This window comes from Ixodes scapularis, unplaced genomic scaffold (assembly GCF_016920785.2).
Source record: "Ixodes scapularis isolate PalLabHiFi unplaced genomic scaffold, ASM1692078v2 ptg001568l_1__unscaffolded, whole genome shotgun sequence".
Lineage (NCBI taxonomy): Eukaryota > Metazoa > Arthropoda > Arachnida > Ixodida > Ixodidae > Ixodes > Ixodes scapularis.
This window is the reverse complement of record NW_024610167.1, coordinates 2,566,864-2,579,247: the sequence shown is the minus strand read 5'-3', so window position 1 is coordinate 2,579,247 and position 12,384 is coordinate 2,566,864. Positions and strand designations below refer to the sequence as shown.

General features: G+C 48.3%; 2 protein-coding genes and 1 pseudogene across 2 annotated transcripts; all 3 read right to left on the bottom strand.

Annotated features, from left to right (window-relative positions):
* Positions 1-2,151: 2,151 nt before the first annotated feature.
* LOC115323328 lies at positions 2,152-4,601 on the bottom strand (annotated as a pseudogene).
* Positions 4,602-8,571: 3,970 nt separating this feature from the next.
* Positions 8,572-10,056, bottom strand: LOC115321031. Its single transcript, XM_040216727.2, has one exon. The coding sequence runs from the start codon at positions 10,054-10,056 to the stop codon at positions 8,671-8,673; it is 1,386 nt and encodes a 461-aa protein (XP_040072661.1). The 3' UTR covers positions 8,572-8,670.
* A 26-nt stretch (positions 10,057-10,082) lies between these two features.
* On the bottom strand, positions 10,083-11,930 carry LOC120844778. Its single transcript, XM_040216726.1, has one exon. The coding sequence runs from the start codon at positions 11,928-11,930 to the stop codon at positions 10,083-10,085; it is 1,848 nt and encodes a 615-aa protein (XP_040072660.1).
* Between the last annotated feature and the right edge of the window lie 454 nt (positions 11,931-12,384).

The following is a 12,384-nucleotide window of genomic DNA, read 5'->3' as shown; positions in this document are numbered from 1 at the left end:
TTATTTTATTTCTCTTCTGGGACGCGTGAAAGAGCACTTCTGTGACACACCAGAGATATTCGAACCTTGGGCTGGCCTCTCGGCTTTCTTTGCCACTTTTGGCACTTACTTGGCACTTCAGTGGGTAGCCAGGAAAGAGCCAAACTTCGGCATGCCCCGAATCGACAAATTAAGATTTACTGCGGCAGTTATGGCTCAAGTCTGGCACTTACTTTGGCACAACTGTGGCGGACCAAAGAAATGCCAAACTCGGCGAGGCTGAAATACCGAAATTCGGCGTTGCTTTGGTAGTTATGGCTCAAGTATAACACACTTCGGCACTCCTGTGGCGTATCAGAGAAACGCCAAATTTTGGCGTGTCCGAAATACCCAAATTAGGCGTTGCTCTGGCAGTTATGGCTGAATTATTGCATCAACTTTGGCGCTCCTCTGGCGGACCAGAGAAACGCCAAGCCTTAGCACGTCCCAAATACCGAAATGAGGCGTTGCTCTGGCAGCTATGGCTGAAGTATGGCACCAACTTTGGCGCTCCTCTGGCGGACCAGAGAAACGCCAAACCTTGGCATGCCCCGAATTCCCACTTTAGGTTTTACTATGGCAGTTATGGCTCAAATCTGGCACCAACTTTAGCGCTCCTCTGGCGGACCAGAGCAACGCCACACTTTGGCATGTCCAAAATACCCAAATTGGGCATCGCTCTGGCAGTTATAGCTCTAGTATTGCACTACTTCGGCAATCCTGTGGCGGACCCGAGAAAAGCCAAACTTTGGCACGTCCCAAATACCGAAATTAGGCGTTGCTCTGGCAGTTATGGCTGAAGTATGGCACCAACTTTGGCGCTCCTCTGGCGGACCAGAGAAACGCCAAACCTTGGCACGTCCCAAATACCGAAATTAGGCGTTGCTCTGGCAGTTATGGCTGAAGTATGGCACCAACTTTGGCGCTCCTCTGGCAGACCAGAGAAATGCCAAACCTTGGCACGCCCCGAATTCCCAGATTAGGATTTACTATGGCAGTTATGGCTCAAGTATGGCTCCAACTTTGGCACTCCTCTGGCGTACCGGAGAAGAGCCAAACTTTGGCATGCCATAGGATCGCCCAACTAAGGCTATAGTTAGGCACCGTACTTTGGCACTGATGAATGCCATGGTGCAAAAACCTAACTGCGCCAAAGTTGGGCCCTTATGTTTGCCAGACCTTTGCCCAAGTTGGGCATTCCTCTGGCGTGCTACCTGGGTTACTTCTGGATAATTCTCCAATCACTTTTGCGATGTCACTTTTTTAGCGGTCAGCAAGACTTTGGAGAAAATAAAATATCGTATTTTGATTGTACTATACGGACTGAGATGTCCGTGCACCGAAATGTCCACGCGTCGAAACGTTCTACACCGAAAAGTCTGTGCACCGAAAAGTCTGTGCACCGAAAAGTTCATGCACCGAAATGTCCGTGCACCGAAATGTCCGTGCACCGAAATGTCCGTGCACCGAAAAGACCGCACCGAAATGTCCTGTACCGAAACGCCTTACACCGAGAAGTCCTAGACCCAAAATAGACAGGACGACGTCTCAAACTCAGGTAACTGGTTTATTTATGAAAAAAACTGTGAGTGCGCAGGCGAGCTGGTGGATGTTGATCATAATGTAGAAAACCCGAGACTGTGGTAAAAACAAGGAAACGGAGCCGAAGAAGAAAGAAACGGGAAAAGAACGTTGAGACGTTCTTTTCCCCGGTGTTTCTTCTTCGACTCCGTTTCCTTGTTTTTACCACAGTCTCGGGTTTTCTACAATATGGTTTATTTAGTCCAATTTCTTATATAGTCTCAAACTCAAGGTCATCTCCACCAACAGAAAACACAAAAGGACGAAGTCTATACAGTTCAAGCGCCACAGTCTTAATGACACAATGCAAGAACGTTGACAACCTTTACATGTCGACGCGATAAGGCAACATCCATTGACCTTCAAACTTAAAAAAAAGGACAGTTTATACTTCTGAATCATAACTCGCCCTCTCCACATCTAAAAAAAAACAAAACACGCACACACGGACACGGTAGTTGGGCCAATACACATATAAACCACACACTGCAAAAAAAAAAAAAATCACAAGCAGGTGGCACTTCAGAGAACCTAAATAAAAAAATGAAAATATTACATTTTTAGAACGCCTTTTGAATTGCCTCCTAACTGTAGTGAAGCCTGACTTATGCAGTTGCCTAGATACTTTATCCGCACTGTCTCCCTTACTACTCTCTTTACATCGTTCCTCTCTTTGTGTATTATTTCCGTCTCCGACCAGAGCGTCGTGCAGTTGTTACATTCATGAATATGTTTAGCTATTTCCGAGATTTGTGCATTGTTCTTTACATTTCTTTTATGTTCATTTAATCTATCATTTATGCAGCGTGACGTCTGTCCTACATACTTAAATCCACACTCCAATGGTATCTCATACACAACACCTGCCTCGCAACATACCGACTTTTTCCAATGAGCCTTTTTGCACTCACTCACACCTGTTTGAAATGGCGTCAGTTTATTCAATCTAAAATCTGAACTAAAGACTCTGTCTACTTCAAATTTCCTCGCACATGCCTTCAGGTTGTGAGAGATGTCATGATAGTATGAGATTACAGCAAAGCGGTATCTCGATTTCTCTTCACTTTCTCTCCTGCCTTTGATAAATAATTTTAATTGCCTTTTTATAAAAAAACTGTCACCATAACCTACAGTAATCAACCTTTTCCACTGTTTTTTTACTGATTCAGTGATATGATGGACACAAGACCTTTCTAACGCGTTCATAACCAATGACTTTACAATCCCCGCCATTACGGTCTTTGAGTGACAACTCATTCTTGGCACAACCGGTTTCGAGTTTTCTTTACCATATTCCCAACATAACCTTCAATTCACGTGAATAAGTAAATCGAGAAACTGCAGAACATCATCTTCCAGTTTTTCCACTGTAAACTTAAACTCTGAAGCCGTTGACCTTATCACACGTTCTATGGTTTCTGTTAGACCTTCCGTAAACGTGCATATTAAGATGTCATCTACATATCTTCTCACTATTGCCGTACCCGAGGAAAATCCCTGTAGATTATCGTACACTGCACGATCCAAAGAGTTTAAGTAAACTTCTGCTAAAATCGGTGCAACTATACACACACCTTCTTTTTGTATATACTTTCTTCCTTCGTACTCCACTACCGTTGACTTCAGATAAAACTCCAAAATTGTTAAGAAACTATCTACCGATATACCTGATCCCGATTGGAACTTAACGAGATTCTGCTCCAATGCCTCCCACACTCTCTGCATTAACCGGGTATTTTCTAGGGAATAATATAAGTCCTTAATGTCCATCGATAACACCGAACAACGCCTTCCATGATGGGTCTCCAAACTATCAATCAATTCATTTGAATTTCTAAGGGATAATGAATTTTCGAAGCTTGCATAACCCAACCCCTTTTGTAGAAGCTTTGATACCACTTTCTGCCATGTGCCACTCTCATTGATGACCGCAGAAAGGGGCATTTCAGGCTTATGGTCTTTTAGGAAAAACTTAATGCCCAATGTTGAATTCATTGCACTTGCGATACATTTTGCTACATCCTTCAATTCATCCTCATTCAGTACTGCACAAATGTTTCTTTTTGACTTTTAAATGTTCCCTACCCATTCCGAAAACAAGGTATCCATTGCCTTTCCTGTTTTTGTCTTAAATACTGACATAGGTAAGACTGCCAACCGTCCGGACTTATCTGTTTCTAACAACTTTACGGACTTCGTTTGCAACTCCCTCTTGACCGCATTGACTTCTCTGAAATTTTTTTTGTCCTTTGGGTACGTTACATCCATTGCTTTTTCCATCATACTGATTGCATGATCTATGAAAGCGACTTTTTCTTCTGGGTTAACCATCCTGGCTACTGTATGAATGGAAGACAACACGTCAATCCTCGAAGGCTTCAAATTCAAACAACACTTCAGTCCCTTAGCTAAAACTTCCTCCATCCTAGGTGATATTTCGTTACATGGATTGACAACAGACTGACGGGGCTCACACCATACAGCAGATCAAAACCACGATTTCGGACTCCCGTTAACATGAGACTTCAAGTGTTTGATACTGTCTAGGACATGCCTTCGTTTCACATTCCATAGTCGGTCAAACAGAGTTCTGGTTCTGCTCTATTGCTGGTACTCACGGTAGTGCTTGAAATTGTCTCCCAGGAGAAGTATCCAAAGTCTGTCACACGCACCTCTGATGTCCTGGATCCTCCTGGTGGCTCCGTTCCGGTAGGCCTGATGATTTTTTTCTTTGCATACCACGGAATACTCGATGAGGACAGATATTTGAAGTGCTCCGGATGCACGAAATTCTTGCGTTGACAGACGCCGAAGAACGCCACATCATCTTCTAACTCTGCCAGTTGACGTCCCAGTTTGTCCGAAACCGCGAAGGCTTGAAAGATTAGCGTGTTTGCCGGTGGTGACAAAGTTGGACCATAAGAAAAAGGGACCAAGCCTGCTTCTGGAAAGATCATAGAAATAATCGCAAGGTTGCAGGCGAGGTGGTGATTATTAGCCATGTTGAATTAACCTGAGACTGGAGTTAATGCAACATGGTTAATATTCACCAGCTCGCCTGCACCCTTACGATTTTTAGAGCGCAGCTCTTAGGGGCCCGTTCCCGGCTTGAGCGGCGTCGCCGTCGCCGTCGCCGTCACCAAGGTCATCCCAAGGTCACTTGACCCCCAAGGTCATCCCAAGGTCACGCGAACCCAAGGTCACCCCAAGGTCACGTGACCCCTCCCCAAGGGTCACGTGATCCCAAGGTCACGTGACACCCAAGGTCACGTGACACCCAAGGTCACGTGACCCCCAAGGTCACGTGACACCCAAAGTCACCTGGCTCCCCAAGTCACGTGACCCCCGGGGTCACGTGACCCCCGATGACGTCATCAGTGACGTCACTAATGACGTCACCGGCATCCGCATCGTCATCATCACTGATGACGTCATCAGTGACGTCACTGATGACGTCACCGGCATCCGCATCGTCATCGTCATTATCACTGATGACCTCACCGGCATCCGCACCGTCATTGTCATCATCACTGATGACGTCATCAGTGACGTCACTGATGACGTCACCGGCATCCGCATCGTCATCATTGCTGATGACGTCATCAGTGACGTCACTGATGACGTCACCGGCATCCGCATCGTCATCGTCATCATCGCTATTGACCTCACCGGCATCCGCATCGTCATTGTCATCATCAGTGATGACGTCATCAGTGACGTCAGTGATGACCTCACCGGCATCCGCATCGTCATCATCACTGATGACCTCACCGGCATCCGCATCGTCATTGTCATCATCACTGATAACGTCATCAGTGACGTCACTGATGACGTCACCGGCATCCGCATCGTCATTGTCATCATCGCTGATGACGTCATCAGTGACGTCACTGATGACGTCACCGGCATCCGCATCGTCATCGTCATCATCACTGATGACGTCACCGGCATCCGCATAGTCATTGTCATCATCACTGATGACGTCATCAGTGACGTCACTGATAACGTCATCGGTACCCGCATCGTCATCGTTACTGATGACGTCATCGGCATCGTCATCGTCAGGTGACCCCCTAGGTCACGTGACCCCCACCCAAGGTCACTTGACCCCCCCCCCCCCCAGTACCCTTCCCTCCTCCTCTTCAAGAGCTGCGCTCTAATTCGGCGTTACAGGGAGTTGTAAACGGCTTTCACTTTTCTAAGAGCCCCAAGTTTTTCCATTTTTTTTTTTCTTTTGTTGGGACGTTGACTGTCATTTAAAGAGGTACGGAAACGAACTTTTAGCTCCGATCTCTCTGAATAAATATGGGCTAGGGACAGGCACCACCTCGGAAATATCAATATCGCACTGTAAAACACATGAGAACTCATTTTAAACCTAATTAAACGATTTCCAATTCACACCTGGTGGATGGTGGGAACGTTCTCGTGACATCACTTGTGGCATAGGAGCAGCGCCGTTCTGCGGCAATACGGCGTGCCGCCAGAATTAGCCTAGGCCTGAAAGCCTTGGCGGAGAAAGCCAAAGCGTAGTTGGCCACAGTGAGCTCGTTCTCGTTGCGGCTCTTTGCACGACACGACCCGAGCATGCTTTTCGCACGGCCGGTATTAGTTCCTGCGAGTCGCGAGCTGCGAGCCGACGTTAAAAAAGATATATTTGAACTACGAGAGTGTCAGCAAGAGCCACGCGAATACCTGTTTACAATCGGAGCGGACACGCGCGTTTGATCGCAGTGCTGGATTCGTTCTGTTAGACCGCGTTTCGGTAAGCGCTTCTAGAGCGATCCTTTACGATTGCAACCCGATACTGCAAAGTAGTAGTAATTATGCACCAGCTCACACAGATGGTAAACAAACCGTTGCTAGGGGCGTTGCCTTGTGGGCGGGGCCCGATCCGACCAATCACAGCGCAGTGGGGCCTGCCCCCTCTCCCATCCCAGTGACCAATGGGAGCTCATCGAGGTCCCACCCTCGAGTCACGTACGTGGCGTGAGGTCACGTAGCCAATTTAACACCTCGTTAAGGATGTTAACACATGCCTAACAAGGTGTTACAGCCGATGTTATCAGTCACGTACGCGGCGCGTGTCAGAAGCGTGGGAAAGACACGTACAGAGATGTCGTCACCACCGCTCACAACCACGTGATTTTCCCCGGGTTCGAGTTGCGTCCGACAGAGGGTGCTCACGTGATCTCACACATGGTTCGACTTGCGTCCGACAGAGGGCGCTCACGTGATTTCACACAGGGTTTGAGTTGCGTCCATAGAGGGCGCTCATGTGATGTCACATGACGGTCACGTGATATTATTTGAATCGCTGCGCGGTAAATGGCTTTTATTCGCTAAAAAAGGCTCTGCGGCGGCTGGGAATCGACCTCGCTACCTTGTGTACAGGAGCCCGACACTCCACCCCCTGAGCTAGAAGCACATTGCTTCCCAGAGGGCTTAACTCGTCTTAGTTGTCCGTGTGTGTGTGCAAACCAGATCACGTGCTTTCCTGCTACCTGGCTTTTGTAATACGATTGAAAAACAGGATACGACATTGCCGCAGGTCATGTGACGATGGTCGTGTAATATTATTTGCATCGCCGGGCTCTAGCGTTGCTCGTCTTCTTATCACGTGATTTCGCGCGATTCAAACGGTGTTCGCGGACTCGTAGCCTCATGGCGCCCCCTTAGGTGATGCATTTGGGGTCTTCGACCCGCTAAATTTGGGCATCATGTGACGGTCCCAAATAGCAGCAGCTGGGTCCCGCTAAATGAGGGGGTTGAGGTGACGGTAAAAGTTTGGAGCTCGCGGATCGTGATATATCTTGGTCCAGCGTAAAGCTTTAAAGTAGCCCTGCTAAAATTTGGGGCGAGCTCGTAAAACTTTGTAAAAACCCAGCGAATTTCGGGAATAGGCGCCATCTAGTGTTCAAACTGTGAAGTGGTCCTCGTTAAAAATTGAGTGCCATCTGGTGGTAAAAGCTTGGACCTGCTATAAATTTTGAGCGTCGTGTGAAGGTCCCAATTAGCACCAGCTGGGTGCCACTGCATTGGGGGTGAGGTCACTTTAAAACTTTGAAGCTGGCGGACCGTGTTAATTGTTGGGCCAACGTAAAGCTTTGAAGTGGGCCTGCGTAATTTTGCGGGCCAGCGCAAAGTCTTGAAGCTCAAAGACCATGCCGGACCCAGCGATTTTTTTTTAATTTTTTGATAGGCACCATCTAGTGTTAGAGCTTTGAAGAGTTAAAGGCTAAAATTGCTGACATCTAGTGGTAAAAGCTTCGACCCGCTAAATTTGGGCGTCATCTGAAGATTCCCTTAGCACCAGCTGGGTGCCGCTAAATGTTTAGCTGGGGTCACGGTAAAACTTTGAAGTTCACAGGCCGTGCTACATCTTCGTCCCAGCATTAAGCATTCAAGTGGCCCTGCTAAATATTGGGTTCCAGCTTATGTCAGAAACGCCTCGCGTTCTGGAAATTGACAAGGAGAGAAACGTCAATTTTGCCGGCTAAAATGGAAGAGCACGAATTTTACCCAATGTTCGCGGGAAATCATTGCACGCGTCCCTGGTTTCGTGGCACGTTCGCGTGCGACGAGATTGGTCAAGAGACAGCATCACCCGGTCTTTACGTAGTGAATACGGCACCGAGGTCTTCGTTCGGTGAACACTGCGTTCTTTTCTCGTTCCGCGAGTGTATCAAAACCACCTCGGCGAGCGACTACCGACGGAACGACACACACACATTTCCATACTCGTGCGCAAGCAATTTTCCTCTCCCGCTTTAAAGCTCTCCTGCTGCTCCGCCCTGTAACCTGATTTGGAAATAAAGCCACAAAAAGGACACAAAGCGAGGATGGATCTTTTTCTTCGTTTTTATTCAATAGGCATTTATCTAAGAAATTCTCGAGACATGGAGAAACAAAAGGAGCGCGACAGCTCTTTATACAAGCATCAAACACTCGGCGGGGGGAAAAACCCCCGCGCTACATGAAAATCACACAACAAAATGGCTCTTTACACAACCCTCTGTGTACACACGGATACATCAGTCTGAAATGATGGAGAAAAAGAAAGCACTTCACTTAGAGGCTCCAATGTCCGAAGGGAAGAGTTGAAACGCCGTCGGTGTCAATGAAGCGCTTGTTGTCAAACGGGTTGAGTCCTATCTTCTCCACGGCAACAGTCTTGTTCTCGCACAACTTACGAGCGATAGTCCGCTGCGTGATCTTGTGCAGAGTTTGTTGCTCGAGAGTTTGAACATAGAGCTCGTAGGTTAGCTTACGGGACTCGCACCTTTTCACTCCTTTCGCCCTCACATAGTGCTCTCTAGAGGCTAGTTCGAGCGAATAGAGTTTTGGTTTCAGACAAACAAATCCAAGAATGTGATCTTTTGGGAATTCATTTTTGAACACTCCTAGTTTCATTTTGTTTGCGGGAGAAAACAAGGGGTGATCGCCCGGGTACTTAGAAGTATCCAGGTGAGTTTCGGCAAGGGTCGCGAGCTTCGAGTCTACATCCGGGTCGGTGATTTGGAGAATGAACGAGTCCGTGTCGCTGTACGCTGCGCGAGCGTCGGGGAAAACGCGCTTGACCTGCTTGTTGAAAAATTTGTACATGACCAGTTTGGACATCTCTAGGATAGAGAAACCCGCGTACACGGGTTTGTTCAAGTGTAACGTTCTCTGGGAAAACTGAAAGATCACCACGGTCGGGCTGATTGCCGCAAACTGCCTGAGGTTAGGCTTCTGCAGGTTTCTGAGCACTTCGTCCTCGCTCACGCTAATGACAACGTTATTGTACTGGCGTGGGTTTTCGATTGTCTTGCCATAAATTGAATTCATAATGAGTTTAGATAGGTTCTTTTGAAAGGCATTAGTCGCCTGTTTTCGCAGGTTGAGGTTAAAGTCGATGAAATCTTTAAGGAATGCACTCTGCGAAAACTTTAAAACGCGATGAATGGCCTTTAGCTGTAAGCCCAACTCCAGATACAGCTTGAGATTTCGGTAGTGAATGATGTAATTCCGTTTCGGGTAAAAGGTGAAAAGCAGCTTTCGCTCAGACTCTCGCTGGGGTAGGTGAAATTTTTCGACGAGCGCCTTTTGATAGGGTGAGAGCCATTCGAGCGGGACTCCTCGTTTCTCGGGAGCCAGGGGAAAGTCCGCGTGCGAATCGTGTAGCTCCCGAGGATAGTCGAGGTCCACCTCTAAAATGTAATTCTCGGGCGCGTCGTCGGTAACCTGCTGGAAGTGGAGAGCGTCGATTTCCTCGCGGTCTAGCCAGCGAAAATCTGCGCATGGAAGGGCTTGCCGCATGGTGGAAGCGTACAGGCCGTTCACGTCGAGGTCTAAACTTTGAGAAACCGCCGTGTTCGGATCGAAACATGCGGTTCCTGGCACGTTAGCCCTCGTGTTACGAATGGCACATTGAACGATTCCTCCGCGCAGGCCCGCTTCGATGAACAGATACATATCCACGTCGTCTAGCAGCTCCAGTTTTACCCCAGTCTAAGTGCGCAGGCGAGACTGAGCGCGGGCAGGGAAACGTAGTGTAACGGATCGAGCTCGTACGTGTCTAAAGTCCATTTCCTAAAATTTTGAAACACGTCGGCGAGAAGTAGGCAGTCGAGTTTCAGGTAGCAGTCACTGTATTCTCCTAGGCTTTTGAAATTGAATGTTTGAAAGACGGTTTGGGCGTGACGGTAGTCGTCCTCCGAAATTTGGCTGTCGTTAAGCTTGTTGTAAAATGATTCGCGGGGCGGTAGCTCGTGCTCCCGGTAAGCCTCGAAACTGGTCACATAGTCGTAGGGAAATACGCCTTTCTGCGCCAGAAGCTCAACGTGCTGCGGAAAAGCCTGCTTTAGACAGCACAGATTTTCTAGTCCCTTGGAACGGAGGTCCTGAACCAGCGCGTTCAAGCTGGCGGGGAGAAAGGCCAGACTGTCGAGAAACCGCAGGTTACCCACGTCGAGTCGCTTAAATTGCTGGCAGCTAGTGGCGAGCACTTTAATATCTTTAGACTCGAATAAGTCGAGTTGGGGTAGTATAAAGGCCAGGTCATACGAATGGTTGTGCGCGAGCACTGGAATGACTTTCTTGTTTACTCTCAGATTTAAATTGCATCCCTGACACAACGACTGCCTGTACGATCCGCTAAAGTGATCGTGATCTCTGACTTTTCTCTTTCGATTTCCAAACGATTCGCCACAAATCGCGCAGTGAGAGGCCGACGCGTGAGCCTCTTCGTCCACGCTCACCATTGGCACTTCCTCACTTCGAATCCATTCGCCAATGAGCTTGGACAATTGATTAAGGATGGAAATGAACTTTTCCACGCAGTCCTCGCCCCGGTACAAAAACTGCTCGACGATGCGCGAGTCCGTGGATCGGATTACGAGTATGCAAAAGGAACTGGAGACGTGCTTCTCGTAAGCCTGACCCAGGTTTTCCGCTTCCAGAATGGCCTCGAAATCGTAGACGCAAAAGTAGGGAAAAGGTTCCATCGCCTGTGGGCTCCGGAAATACAGCGCGTCCCCCTTTGCAGGACACACCGTTCGGACTGCCTTCTTTTCCTTACACAGCGATAAATGACTTCCCAGCGCAGTGCGAAAGCGAAAGCCCATCATACACCTTTTACAGCGAAAACGGTGAGTGCGCCTGTTCGCGAAAAGTCCGGCAAAGTTGGTGATCAGAACAAAGTGATCGTCTATCAGAAGCAAATCCACGTGCTTCTCCAACTCGCTATCGTTGACTTTGAGTGGGTAGACGAACCTTTGTTCTCGATCATAACCGTACACGTTCACGGACACGGAGTTTTTTCTCTCAAAAGCCTGCACGTCTTGCGGAAACGTCACTGGATACGCGGTGGGGAACCAATACTTGCCAAAATGTCCTCGGTAGCAAGAAGCTCTCGATCGATTAGAGGGTGCGGGATGGAGACCGGCGAGCACAGAAAACACAAAGCACATGTTTTTCTCCGACTCGTTCAGTTGCTCGTTCACATTCACTAGGCACTGTCTGCTTGGAAGTTCCCCGGGTAACACAAAACTCGCACAACCGACCGTGGGCGGAATGAAACGTCCCACGGTGATGGTGCAGGTCTGAATGGCGACGACGACAAGCCCAGGTCCTCGTTCTTGATACTGTTCGAGGCGAGCAGAGATCTCGGCGCATGCAGTCTGTAGAGCATCGCGAATGCTACCTTCGGCCCAAACCGTGTGGACTAAAGAATGAAAGTAGTGCACGCTGAATTCAAATTCGTGGTCACCGCTGAGACGAGTTATTTCCTCGGTTAGGGTGATGAAAAAACGCAATGGCATTTCATAATGCCTAAAAACATTGGCCATTGCGTCGGACTGAAGCCGAAAAAGCGTGGATACATCGTGAGACTCGTCGTCGCGCTCGTGCAAATGCATATCATAACGCGCGGTAAAGTGTCGAAAGGCGCACAGTGAGTTGATGAACGGAAGGCAATCTTGCGGCGGGATATTGTGAACCTGGGCCAGATGAACTTGTAACGACTCCGCGCTGGAGTACTGCTGCCGCTCTCGCGCATCACACAAGTGGCAGGTTACCATTTTTTTTTCTGGAGTTGTCCCGAGCGGCTCACAATTTTGTTTTAGTCAGAGCACGAGAAAGTGATGACCGGTGACCGCTCGTCACCGCTGGTTTTCTCCATCGTGAGTCCCTTCATCGCCCTCATGCTCTGGAGATCTTCCTCATTCAGTTCGGCGAACCGCTTGGGTAAAAATACTTTTACCACATTGCTCTCCAGCTGCAGAGTCACACAAACGGATGGCC